The 14,554-nt window shown below is 34.5% G+C and overlaps 1 protein-coding gene across 3 annotated transcripts in view; it reads right to left on the bottom strand.

Annotated features, from left to right (window-relative positions):
- Positions 1-14,554, bottom strand: part of LOC129751536 (interferon regulatory factor 2-binding protein 1-like) — a 64,546-nt gene that overhangs the window by 11,796 nt on the left and 38,196 nt on the right. Inside the window, exons 2-4 of one of the 3 annotated variants that reach the window (XM_055747088.1) lie at positions 12,153-12,212; positions 1,089-1,301; positions 353-879 (exon numbers count right to left, since the gene is read on the bottom strand). In XM_055747088.1, coding sequence (XP_055603063.1) covers positions 353-879; positions 1,089-1,301; positions 12,153-12,212 — 800 coding nt within the window. The remainder of the gene's footprint in view (positions 1-352; positions 880-1,088; positions 1,302-12,152; positions 12,213-14,554) is intronic. The other 2 variants (XM_055747089.1, XM_055747090.1) reach the window with 2 other exon arrangements.

Genomic DNA, 14,554 nt, shown 5'->3' on the forward strand with positions numbered 1-14,554 from the left:
CGAGATTTACAGAGAAGCACTTGACTGGAATCAAGATGGGCATCGAAGAACGGCCAGGCCCAGAAGCCCGTGGCGACGTAGTCTAGCCGCTCAAACCTCACAGTTCATGAAAACCTTGGCTGGCAGCAAATGAAGACGCTGGCTCCGGATCGCCAGCACTGGAGTTCTTTTATCTCAACCCTATACGTCGGTTAATCGGCGCCGGACCCTTAGAAGCAGAATCGTCAATTGAAGTAATAAGATAAAAGTTTATTCCAAAACCCTTAGCTATTATTTAAAGAATTAAGCCCCATCTCAGATTTAAGGTTATACTGCCATTTATCCCAGATGAGCTAAGGATGTGACTTCTTACCTGTCGTTTGATGCTCTCTCGACTGCAGGGGAAACAGAACTTGTGGTGGGCCACCGACGGGCACTGGACAAAGTGGGTATCTTCGAGTCGTTCCTGGCAGAGGGTGCACTTGAGGGTCGGGTTCGGGGCCGAGGGTGGAGCAGGTCCTCCGGGTCCACTGGTTGGGATGGGTCCGGTGATACCGGGCGGGCCTCCAGGTCCACCGGAACCAGGGCCTCCGGGTGCTCCTGGAGGGCCACCTGGTGGTCCACCGGCTCCGGGAGCCAGCCCTCCGGCAACGACGGCTTCCGGCGGTGGCTGAGGACCACCGGGTTGCGATTGTGGTGGTGGCTGCTGGGGTAGTGCAGGCCCTCCGAGAGGTCCAAGAGTCACTGGAGTTGTGCTACCGTTTCCGTTCGAGCCGTTACCATTGGGCGTACTAGCTCCTCCCGGAACTCCAGCAGCGTTGGACTGTTGCGCTTCGGTTGATGTTACAGTTGTGCTGGAAACGTGACGAGAGCCGGACGACCTTCGGCCGCTTGAGGATCCTGCGATTGGAATAGGGATAAACATTAAAAGTTGAATACTATCATCTTTTACTAAGGGGATTAGAAAGATATGAAGGAAATACTACTGTACTGTAACAAAAAATACTTTGGGGAACGTTTTGATGCGTGATAGCTGTGTAATACACTCTAAAGATCTAATTTAATGTTATGGATGGTAGATATTCCGATCAACACTTGACAAAACCTACCAGAGCTGTTGGGCGAATGCTGAGAGCCTCTCGATGAGGTCCTCGGCGGGTGTGGTCCCGGAGGACTTGGGCCGTTGCGCGGACTACCCGGAGGAAGCGTCTCGGTGATAGACATAAGGTTAGCCATCGGACTTTGCAGTGGCGCCACCGACGGGGTCGGCGGTGTGGAATCACCCATCGAAACCGGCGGAATCGGTATCACCGTCGGGTACACTAGAGAAAGATGAAAGGGAGACGAAAAGAGAGTAGGAAATGTGATTCGATTGCATTTTTGCGCAGGTTCTGGTAATGACGGATAATTTCAAGTCTAACAAAAATTCCATAACATTTGGGAAAACATCCCCTTTTTCTTATCAATGCGCTTGATTTTGATTATAAGTCTCACTGGAGGTTTTAAACTTGGTTTAATCTGAAAGGTTACGTAGTTCACAAACATAGACATATTGGCAACTATCCTCGTCGTGAATTGCAGTCGTTTATGAACGAAGGGCCCTTATCAGCAGCCATCGTTACGAGAAAGAAAAAAAATTGTGCAGATAAGAGCAGCGTACATTCCAGGTAGACGAATTTGTACACAACAATCGTAAACGTTGATAACTTACTAACGCTGTTGACGTTTGATAAATAGCTAATCAAGGAACACAGCTGAGAGTTGTGGTGTCTGTTCGGAGCCAATTATTTTTACTCGCTCCTCTTATCAGGCACCGAATGTTTCGCTGATAAGAACATTTTTTGTTGATAGTGCTCTCACAATGAACCCCATCGTTATCACATTGAATGTAGGGCTCTGTTAGCATTTTGCGTTACGTTTTAATCGGACAACCAACCATGGAACGGGGGACTGATAAGCGGACTGTTCCTAATTGGGATTCAGTTAAAGTTAATGATTGTTTTGATAGCAGTCAGTATTGTTGAATAAAACTCGCTACTGAATGATAGTTTTAATATTATCGAAGTTCAGTTTAAGCTTTCTCGTTCAAAAGTTGTACTCAAACTAAAAAAATAAAATTGAGAAGTATAGCAAAGATTTAGAATCAAAATGTAGACTCGAATACAAATTCAACATTCTAAATCTGAACTTGAAATGAGTTGAAAAACTCAATTAAAAAGATTAAAGAAGTTCAGAACCGTTCCCAGAACACAAGTACGGATTTTTAAATAATTATCTGGCTCTCGATCAGAGGAATATAAGTGACAAACTCATCGATTTGTGTACCAATCGATTTTTTATTTTCATTTTAAACATTTTCGCTTGAATCAAAACTTCTTGAATTCGAAAAACATGAAAAATTGAGCACATTGAAGAATTTAGGGCACGTTTTTTTGTGCCTCAGGTCAAATGCGATTCTCGAAACGAATGTCCAAATTTATAACTCAAGACAAAAATTTGTGATAAAGTTAAAAATTCGTTTGGCAGAATCAGAACCACAATCGTTATCGGATACTGTTTACTGTCTACTGTATGTCGAGATAACAAACCAATCTATGTATCTGGAATGGTAACCAAGAACGACGCTTGAGAAGAAATCCAACCGCGATGCAGTCCTGCAGTGGAATGTTAGTCATAATCTAAGCTATATAAGAAAAATTTGAATCAAAAGAAATGTATAGCATTGACAAGATTTTTTTTCAAAATTGTACATAATTTTCAGGCTCGTTGAGCGACCCCTTTCTCGTTATTTGATCGGGATCAAATTTTGTATAAAATAACATAAAAATTGTCATCCGGATCAAATAATGAATAAGCAAAGAAGATTTTGGACAGTTGAGGGTTTTTATCGTAGAAAACACTAGTTGTCTATTTTCCAAACTAGGTCACTCTCAAATATGGGAATCAACTCGTTATGTCTAAACTTTTATGTGTAGCAGTCACGTTAAAGTTTTAAGAGTAATTTAAAATTATATATTACGGGGGATTTTGTTTTTTTTAAGGAGCGTTTAATAACAAGAGATTATTGAAATTTGTATTGGTATGAGTTTTACGGAAATCACTTGAAAACGTGGTACCGTAATCCGGGGTAATATTGATCACTTTTTTCAATATTTTTCGATTATTTTTTCTGTTAAGGGGTATGTGGCATGCTTAATATTTTTAAAACCAGTACCAGACTCCTATGAACGTAAACCATGGTTGCGGAAATTCATTAGACTATTTTAAACTTGATTTAAAAATCGATTTAGTCTTTGTTCAGAATTTGATGCTTTGGGGTAATATTGATCACTCTCTATCTGGACGGTTTAAACGAGCTTTCTTGATCATAAAGGATACAAATCACCTTCATAATATTTACAAATGCTAGTTTATCAATTTTACCTTGCATTTGAACGTTTTCTTTCAAAAACATTTATAATCGAAAAACAGAACTATGATGCTGCCTACATTTAGGGGCAAAAATTATAACAATTGCTAAATAGTTTTAGCTTCAAAATATAAATGGAATTTTATCTTCACATAGTCCCCTAGGCCCTCCCATTATTTCCATTTTAATTTTTTCTTCAAAGTTACCCATTTTATAGGGTTCCTATCAATTTTTCCAATACAGGCTACTCTATGAAAATGTCCTTATTTTTTAAATATCACAAATTTATCATTAAATGACTGTGAAAATAGCACTATAACGATACATATACAAAGAAAAAAAGTTGTTCTATCAAATTCAACAACCCGTTTGCTTCTAAATGCTTTTTGGTATCATCAGGAGAGCTGTTTGTTTGCGAGCCCTGGAAAAATAGATATTTTTAGATTTTGAAATTACATTTTTAAAAACAGAAAAAAATTTCAAATTTCCCCTATTTGATACTCAAATTATAGGCTTTCAAACGTTGAAAACAGTTTTCAAAAATTCAAACTATAGACTGAGTTATTGATGATAATGTGGAAAAATTAATTGTTGGTCAAATTTACCCCGGTGATCAATGTTACCCCGTTTTACGGTATTGATTTCGTATGGGACCCCGTTGTTTAAAGAATTAAAAAGTTCATCCAAATCTATTAATTAGGCTTTTGTTTGTACCACATTTGATTAAAAAAAATTATGAAAGGAGTCTTTTAGTACGAAACATTTTGTGATATGAATAAAATTTAACAATTTCCTTGATAGCTCAGTCCGATATCGAGCAGAGCAAATTGAAACTCCAAAGCATTTGCTTGTTTTGGTATTAATACACATTTTCTTAGCGAAAACACCAATGTTTGCGCTCAATAAAATGTAGCAATCTACCCAGTGCAAATCTGTAGATTTAAATAAAAAATAGGGGTATCAGACGACTATAAAAAAAATGATAAGAGCGAAAAAATTGCCACGATCAGCGTAGCCACTTATTCGAGAAAATGTCAGGATTTTCTCTAATAAATCGGGAATTTTGGGCTCTGCTGCTAAGTGCATATGAAATATACTCCAATGCTTTAGGATAACTGTAAATCGTGAAACATATACTCAAACCATGTTCTCAAAAATTTAAATCCAAGCTTCGAGACTTCAGTCCAGTTTTTACCGAGAAATAGGGTTTGCTGCACTACTTTGTATCCTTTAAGCGATGGTTTTTATATAATCATGTTTGTCTCATAAATGGGCAGGAGGTTTATATCTTTTAGAACATCTATTTAAAGTTCATGATCTAATATGCAAGTTTCAATGAAAATTTTCAACATAGGTTTTACCATTATTGAGAGATTTGCAAAGATATGGATGATCAAAACTTCCATCTTTGAACCTATTTTCCTGCTAAACTGGTACATTTTATTGGACTTAGAAATAAAATTCCTATAAAAAGTATGATTCTCGAAAATTAATAAATAAATTCATTAAAAATGTAATCTTCAAACAAATGTTATTATGAAAATGTATAACAAATGTTATCATGTAAATGTAACTTGTTTGTGTTTACTTACTTGTAGTTTATTTGCGTGAAGCTGACAAAAAATGTTATAAATGTGTTCAACATTGGTTCTGAGTTATGCCCCAATTAAAAAATTGCACCAAGTTTTGGTGATGTCAGGTGTAAACATGGAACATCAAAGTCGAAAGTCTCCTATTTTTGGACCCTTTAAAAATTATTCGGGTTTTCCATTGATTTTGTAAAAAAAAAACGAGATTTTTCCTTATATACTCTAATTTCTCGAAACAAGCCCCACTTATTTGGCTGTCCCTATCTAGCTTATGCTAGAAAAATGAATTATTTACAATTTTCGGCATTTTAGGACTAAAGTAGGCTCTAGGTCCAAAGTAGGAGCACTTACCCTAGTTGGTACAAATTTTGATTTTACGTTTGAATTTCTTTGCTGTCTTTAACATAGTATCGCCTGTTTAAATTGCATCTCCTTTTTTGTTAAGGTAACGGAATTTCTTAGCTTAAGGTTGCAAGAAGTTTTTCAGCACGTATCCGGAACGAACAAATCTGAGCTATTTTAACCTGGCAAAATCCGGCCATTTGATTACAAAATTGTCGAACAAAAATCCGGGCTATATCCGGGCAAATGTAGTTAAAACTTAGGAAACACTAAAACCAAGAAAAACAAACTTGAAACAATTTTTTTTATCAAAACTTTTTAGCAGATCTTAAATTGTATTTAAGGCTTTCATAAAGCCTTTCAGGGGTTTTTTTTAAATAAAATTTCGTTTTGGACGCATAGATACAAACAAATTATACCACAATTTGTTTTTTTTCTAGATTTGGCAAACAAGGTGAATAAATCCGGGCACCTAGGCCAGACTTTACCCAAATTTCGAATATAACCTGGCTATCTGGAAAGCTTATCTTAGCCATAATTTCAAAAAAACATCAAATAATGTATAACATAATTGAAATTACAAGCTGAACATGTGTTATTTAAATTGCATTATAAATATGAACTTCGACTAAGAGTCGATATTGGTATAAAAAGTGAAGTCTGAAATTCGTCGTTTACTTTTTTTGATCGTTGAATCTTTACATAATGAAACGGTTTAAAAAAAATAAGTACTTTAAATAAATAAACTTTCAATGAATGCATAGCGTTTGCGTAGAGTTTTGAAGTTTATCTTATTACTTGTGTTAGAATTTAATATTTTAAAACTTAAGGGAACTTTTTAACGAATATTTGGCTGGGTTTGATCGGGCCTACCTGAGCACCAAAGTCATAAAAAAAGAAACAACAGATTTTGAATCTTATCTAAAAGACCCAGAAAGCGAATATGATTAAAGAGAATTAGTTCTTTGGATTAAAAACAACTGATTCTGGTTCTTAGAATTCTTAATTTTGTCTCTTATAGAAATGATTAAATTTTACACAATCAACTGAAGTTTATCGAAAAAAACGCTGATGGCGTTTAGTTTGGTCTGTCGAATTTTGACTATTTGTCCTCCGGTAAAAAATAAAAACTGAAGGAATATTTAAAATTAAATATTAAGAAGGAAGAAATGAGCATTTTGGTAGGTATCATTGTGGTACTATGAAAAAAATCAACGAGCAAGACATCAGATATAAATTTACATGGAAAAATCAAAACAGATTTTAAACTGAATTCACCTCTTTCTGCTTTTTCTCCGTGAGGCCAGTTCATGCTTGTAAACAGTATTGCCAAGCAAGGTTGCTGAAAAGAATTCTGTATTTTTTGAAAAAACAATCTGATTTTCTATGATTTAACCCAAAATTTTGTGAAATCTAAAATTTATTTTAGCCAAAAAAATTATAATTTTGGTAATCTATCCAAAATTTGAAAATTCTGTGAAATCTGTGATTATTTTAAAATTGTAATCGGTTAAATTTTAACTTTAGATGATAAGTTTCGTGTAGCGAGTCATGTAAGTCAGTTGTTTAGGTGCTAAATTTAAGTCTTCTGAGTTAATTGTAGCAGATTCAAATGTAAACATCGAAATCGAATACACCAGCTAGATTATCAAATGTTAGTTTTCAACTCTGTCGTAAATATAAGTTTTGAACTATATAAAAATGTTGTTTGGTCCATGGGAACTACGAGAAATCTAATTCTGTTTTTTAAGCTTTTTTTAGAACAACCACCAATCAAACAATTATTATTTATCAGCTTCAAAAACTTCAACTAATTTTGGTTGAATTAATACGTGTGAAACTGCCAGAACAAAACAAAACCTAATTAAATAATTGTTTAATGCAAAACAAGTGCTTTTCAGCATAAAAAAGTTCTATTGAAAATCACTTAATAAGAAAGTAAATTTTTAACCTTCACACCTGGCCTGGTCGGTAGAGTTATGAGAGAAATTTGACGTTTGAACGATTTTTTTTTCTTTTTTATTCAATCTTCCTGTCCCAGATTCAAACGAGGTTTTCCAAATTAATAAAACACATGATTGTACACAACATTCAAAATTTAACTTCGTTTTGACTTGAATTTGCTTATTTGCGGCTGTTTTGAATCAGCTAAACGAAATGTGACATTTATAATAACGTTTACATGAGTAAATTTGAACTTTTTTGTTTGTATGGGAAAATTGAATATTTTTTGTTTCTTCTGTGAAACCGAGCCAGCTCATGTTTTTTGTTTCAATTTATAAACACTTTGATTCTTCTTGAGATGTATTTTATAATATTTTTATTTTTAGAATAATTTTTGATTCAACAAGTCTAAAACCGAGCATGCTTCGAAAAAAAGCATTTCTTTGCATGTTAAACAAACTTGCCCGTTCTAAATCTAAAAGCTCATGACTGAGAAAACAGCTGTCAAAACTTACTTTATTGATACCAACCAAAGCAATTGTTAGAAGCGATTGTTCGACTGCTCGATTTACTTACCAAAAGCAATTAATAAGTTCTTTTTCATATCATCTTCTATTCTTCTTATATCAAAACTTGTACGGTAACCGATTTTAATGAAAATCATTTTAAAAATGTTTGAGTAGGGTTAAATTTTTCGTTTAATTTGTATGAATGCCCCATGTTGGAAATGGTGTTGTATTAAAATTAAATTTCTTGTGTACTGAATTTGATAAAAATTATTTGAAAATGATTAGAATTGTGTCATTTATTTTGCATTAGAGTTCCCCTTTTTCCTCGTGAGGAGGAGTTTGAAAATACCTATTACATATATGAACCATTCTCGGCCCCGAAAACATACATGTAGGGGAGATTGGGGTATCGTGGGCCATGGGGAAACGTGGGCCACTTTTAATATCTCAGATGTGTGTTGAGATAAAAATCTCATACCAACTGTCATCGTCGTCGCTTTGCGTGAGCTTATATTCCTATGTGTTGTTGACTGAAACACGCATCATATGCTTCCTTTAATTACCAAGCTAAAAAAAGTTAGAAAAATTTACTTACATAATTAAAAAAACACCCGCTAATTTCATCGATGGGGAACCTAAAGTGCATAACAAAAATATGCTCATACGCTTATGATCTTAGTTTTGTCATGATCTTTCACGTGGAAAAGGAATTTTTGATGAAACATCAATAAGTCACACAAACGCAACCAATTTACAAATCATAGCTTGTGGGGAATCGTGGGCCACACATCTTGAATCACTTCCATTTTTATGTTTTATACACATTCAGAACTTAAAATACGTTTTTCCTATCTGTAAAGTTTTCTTATGCTAAATGAGGAGTTATGAAAAATATTTTGTCCATCCTATATAAGAAATTTTGCCAAAACGTTTGCGAGTCAGGTTTTGGAATCTATGCGATCATACACAGCTCTCTTTTTTATTTCATCGTCTGAAATTGCTTTAAAATAACGAATTGAATAAGGAAATCACAGTTTTGGGTCAACTTATAAACTTTGCATGTTATTTGATCAATTTGGATTTGGTGGCCCACGATTCTCCACCATTTTTCAAAATCCAAAAAATATTCCTTTTTTTCAAACAGCCAGAATTTGGGGAAAATAACTTATTAAAAATTAAAAAAAAAAATACCTTATGATACCTTGATAATGTAGAAAACCATACCATTTTTTATTTTCATTTTATCTTTTATAATAAAGAAGTTATGGAACAACGAAAAAAGTGGCCCATGATTCCCCACTCTCCCATATCTAATTCCCTGTCAAGAGAACTACCCTTTTTAAAGTGATTTCCAGTCAACAGAGATATCTTTCCATGTATAAGATTAGAAAATAGGGGAGAATGGCATAATGAGCACCGAGGGCATAAGTAAGAACTCCTCTTTTTCACGAAAATACTAATTGTCATGAGGAACAGTTTTGTATTTGCTATAGTATCAATTTTTCAGCAAAAAAGAAATCTGCTTATCATCTTTACAGAAATATTTAAAACATAAAACAACAACAACAACAACAACAAGGTTCTCAAGTGACGAAAATATTATGATTTTTGAGCATCGGAAAATAAGTTGTTATGATCGTTAAATCATCTTAATATATAAGATACGCACTTCAACATGATGTATGTACACCATGTCAATTTTCACCATCATTAAATTTTGATTTTATGCTATAATCAATTTTAAAACGCGTTTTTAACTTTAACTTGTTGACTTGGGGCGTATAGAGCAAAATTGATGGGGGCACGATGAGCATTTTCTGTCGTAGAATCTAGCGAATTAAACTCGATGAAGTCAACTGAGTTATAGAGCCACAGCATGACTAGTTTACATCAGCCGATTTAGCCTATTGGCAAGGTGTCGGAGAGGTAATCAAAATTAATTCTATAAACAGACATACATTTTTCTGTTATGTCTTTGTTTGATGGATCTACGACTCACTGTTTAGTGCCAAATGTATCGATCATGAATGGTAAATGAAAATAAATCACCTCGACCAAGAATAGAACTCGAGTCTTCTGATTACCTCTCCGACACCTAACCAATAGGCCAAATCGTCAGATGAATCAATTCAAGCTGTGGCTCTATGATTCAGTTGAATTCATGGAGTCGAATTCGCTTCTAGATTCTTAGGCAGCGGGCCTCATCGTGCCCCGATTAATGGTGCATATACTGCCCCAGGGGGGGTTCTCATTATGCCCCTGCAGAGACTGATTTTCAGCTTTTGGCAAAAAAAAAATTAAATGCATTTTTAAACGTTTTTGTCTACTTTTTCAAGTCCGTAAGGAAAAATACTTTGTTAGTGTCTTAACAAGAAATAATGAATTAACTCACAAATTAGAGCTGTTCTCTATGGTTAAATATGCGTTCTTCTTAAGGTGGCCATTATGCCCTTATCTACCCTAGATAATTCCCAAAATATTCGTATACTAAATGCTTTCAGAAATTGCATCTAAATTTTAGAACTCAGCTATTTCCTATTTGCGATCAAGGTTGCAGAAATCACAAACATGTTTGTTATGTCACAGAATTTTGAGCATCTTTTTTAAATGTTCAAAGGCTTTGATAAATTAATTAATTCTATTAATAAAGATTAATAATATTTATGGAAAATGGCAGGAATTAATTTAGTCATTTAGTATCTATTAAATCAGTGGAGTTAGCGAAGCCGAAACAGATTTTTTTTCCTATCGAATCAAACTCTTCCAAGTGCAATTTCTTCCAGTGGTCACGTACGGTCAATTATTATGCAAGTTAAACTATGAGAAAAAAACAGTTCTACAATTTCACCCATCGTATCGTGGACGTCTTCGTCATCCGTCCTTCCGCCCATTTCTAAAATGGGAAGCGTCGAAATATTACAACGAAACGTGACGTCCGGCCACTGGCACTGGAGGCACGAACCAACTTTGAATGTACTTTGTGTTGTTTCCAATGATGGTTCAAAGTCGTCGCCAGCCAACAGCAACAGATGCGTGCCTCCTCGCCAAAGTGCCATTTACATGCCATCACGAAATGTTTCATTCGATTGCTGCCTCCATTAGGGACCCTCTACCGGGTCAATTCAGAAGCTTCCAAGGGGTTGTTGTTGATAGAGCACCACTAGAGAATCATTGATGGGGGACCTCCCGATTACATTCACCCCCGGAGGGTAATGGCGCCGTTTTACATAAGGGGAGACGCAGCAGATTCATTTACATTTATACCTACATACAACCATCATGTGTTGATTGTTGCAGATAAAATGTTTATTTGCCTTAACCTGCTGCTGCCGGATTGAAGTTCAAGATTGCCGCCGCCATCGGGCTGCAACACAAAATGGCACAGTTGGTTAGTTAGTCAGTCAGTCAGCCGTTAAGTCGACGAAAATACGGGGAGAAGGAGGGTCCAGTCGGAGATGCAAAACCAAAACAAAATGATTACGTTTTCCGTTGGGCAATGGAAATAATAAAAAAATAAAACATTCGTATAGACAGCAGCAAATATGGTACAGTACATAGTAAAATGAAAAAAAAAATAGAAGCGGAGCTATGCATTTTTTTTGCTATTTCGTTCGTTCATTCGTTTAACGGAATTGGAACGAAAGTGATAAGCCAAACTGAAACCGGCTTCCCCCCCAGGAGTTACCTAATATGGCTGAATTTATTTTTGTTTTGATGCTTATTTTTAGTATACTCGAGAGCTACAATTCTCTTACTTTTACTTTGTTATCACGAGCTCCGTAGAATGCTTTTTCTTTTTTACAATTTGGGTAAGTTTCTTATCACAAAAGAATGTGACCTTGAATAGTGAAGTTATATACAGAAAAATATTTTCAAAGTAAGTTTAAATTTTTAGACTAAACTTTTTCGTAATTTAGGATCAAAATGCTCAAACAGTATAATGCCAAGTGTTTGAAAAATTTTCTGTAATCATTCGGAATTAATTAATGATTTTATTTTAAGCAAAATATTTTTAATTTACATTTAGGAATACAAAATTCAAATATTGTTTCAGAAATGATTTAGAAAAACAAAGAATCTTATTTCTCGAGAAATGTATGTAGGTACAAGCAAAGAAAAACAGTTGATGGATTTTGTGCTTCCAGTCTATTAAGAAGTGACAGAAAATTAAGAATTTGATAGCAACAAAGTTCGTTACTTGTTAATTTTGAAACTTCCTCAATAAGAGTTTTTTTTGTATCTTCACACCAGGTAAAAAGAGAGTTTCCATATCACTCGAAAAGTGTATCATTACAGATTTGATGCAATATTCAGTCATTTAATTTTCGAATACATGTAATAGATATGTTATGTTTTTTTTTCAAGGGTTTTTCAACTTACATTTGTAACGTTGCACAACTGGGGCGTTCACGTAAATGCCCATGTTTTGATTCTTTTGGTCTGTGAAAGATAGAGAGAAAAAAAGAACAAACGGGAAGAAAGTGGTCAGAAGAATCAACAAGATCGGACGATATTTGGGGTGTTAAATATTTGTGTATACATAGGTTTATATTATAAAAGTAAAGAGAAAAAAATATTTGGAAAAAAGGTTGGAAAATCATTCCACACATGTTAGCCTGTGGACTGTTCTGCCTTTGCGGGTCAATTTGTGGACACGACAGCGCAGCAGTGTGGTGAACCGTAATAAAGTCAGTTGGGTAAACAAATTGAGTTGAAAGTTTTCTTTTCAGTGGTGTTCCATTTGGAAAAGTTCGAATAAGCTAGAAATGTCCGATCTTGATCATCTTAGACAAGTTTAACTGATTCCAATATTTTTCAAAGGATGTGTGATTTATTAAAAGTTTATTAGTACAAAATTTCTGATCTCTCCATAGTCCATGTAAATAAAAGTATTTTTTTTTATTTTAAAAGATACAGCGGTACATTCCCTTGATAGAATGTGTTGATTTCTTACACACATTCCTTGATAGCTTGAGTTTGATTGTGAAAAGGAGAGCTGTGCATCGCCATAATATAAAATTTAGGTTAACTAAATTTAAAAATATACATACCAGAAACAACATCTACCGAGAAAAACATCGACAAACGCACGTAATGGTCCAAGACAAATTATTAATTAAAGTGGGGAAGAATGTGTAATAGAATTTAATGGTTTGGTTTAAAAAAAGTTTTCGTGATTGCCCACTGTGGACAAATACATTCGTTTCAGATTTATTTATGATTTCTCGATACAAATTTCTTCTTTCTCTTTATAGTTTGATTTTGAAAGATTTATTTTGATTTCCTTTTTAAAACGAAAAAGTCCGCTATATTTTGATGTGTCGTAATGATTATTAGAAAATATTGAAAAAGAAATATTAATTGTCTTTATATTAAGCCAGATTGCCCGGTTTCACTTGACCGGATATTTGACACAAACTTAAGAAAAAGTTCGTTCTGGCCGGGTGCCCGGATTTCGTTGAAAAAAGTCCGGATTTTGCGCTGGTTTATTCACTCTATTTGCAATATCTAACAAAGAAGTCTGAGTCATTATTTATTTTTGCGTCCAAAATTTTTTTTTTTTAGTTTTACCTAGTTTTGAAGCCTAAAATATGATTATGATATGAAGTCTGCTAATGTATTTTGATCGAAAAAACAATATTTTGAATATTTTTTTTCTTGATTTTTATTGAATAATTTCGTGGTTTCGACCAAATTTTGACAGGTATTGCCTGGATATCAGGTTAAAATTTTTAGATCAAATGCCCGGATTTTGCCAGGTTTTTAGATAAAAATGCTCGGATTTGGCTGGTCTGATGACATTCGGGAAAAAAATCTGGCAACCTTACTTTATATCCATCATATTGGAAAATGTCGGGTAAGCGTGAGGCGGATACAGCAGATGTAACAGGCACTATTTCGAAAATAACAATGTTTTGTAATGATCTAATGATGAAACTACGTTTGCTAGAGTGTTTCAACACATGCAAGACCCTCTGTTGGTTTCCAGCAAGCAAGGTCTCATAACAGCAACCCAAATAAAGAAAAGCTTTAAGAATGCGTCAATTTATGTAATTTTTTATATTCCGAAAATAGCCTATATCTCACAAAATTTTCAACGGTGGAAAGTTTATTGAACTTCTTATTGTTTATTTGGTTTTGGCTTTTCAGTCATTAAAAAAAAGTTATTAAGGGAAAATCAGTATTTTTTCTCCTCCTGTGTTAAATACCTTAAAATCCCCTTCACGCTTGAGACTCAAGCAACCCTTCCCCGTGGTCAGATTTCGCTGAAATTTGACATGTGACCTTCTGGCAAGCTAATGATCAATTTTAGCTTGGAGCAAGTGAGATTTATCATATTTAATTTTTCTTTCGTGAAACTAGTATAAAATGCAAAAATTATGGGAGGATGGAGATACTTGATCCGCTTTACTTATTTTTGTCATATATTTTTGGAAAAATTTAGCAACTCTCCGTCTTTTGCATTTTCTGACAGCGTGTAATTTCAAGTTTATATGCTCTAAAAATTGGAACGATACTTGAACCCGTAGACAAACTAGAAGCATTTTCGTGGGAGTAAAAAAAGGAGATATTTTTAATGTTTAGGGAGACTTGATCTTTTATTGAACGAGACTTGATCCTTTATTCCGGGGGTTATAATCCTTGGAGAAAAATTTCAAACAAAGATTCAAAATAGACAATTCGGTCATGTTTTTTTTCTTAATTCACAATTTATAAATGTCAGAAGAAGGAAATACCAAAACTATGCCTAAACTCTAGCCTCATTGCAGACTTTAAGGCGC

The sequence above is a fragment of the Uranotaenia lowii genome, chromosome 3 (assembly GCF_029784155.1).
Source record: "Uranotaenia lowii strain MFRU-FL chromosome 3, ASM2978415v1, whole genome shotgun sequence".
NCBI classification, from domain to species: domain Eukaryota; kingdom Metazoa; phylum Arthropoda; class Insecta; order Diptera; family Culicidae; genus Uranotaenia; species Uranotaenia lowii.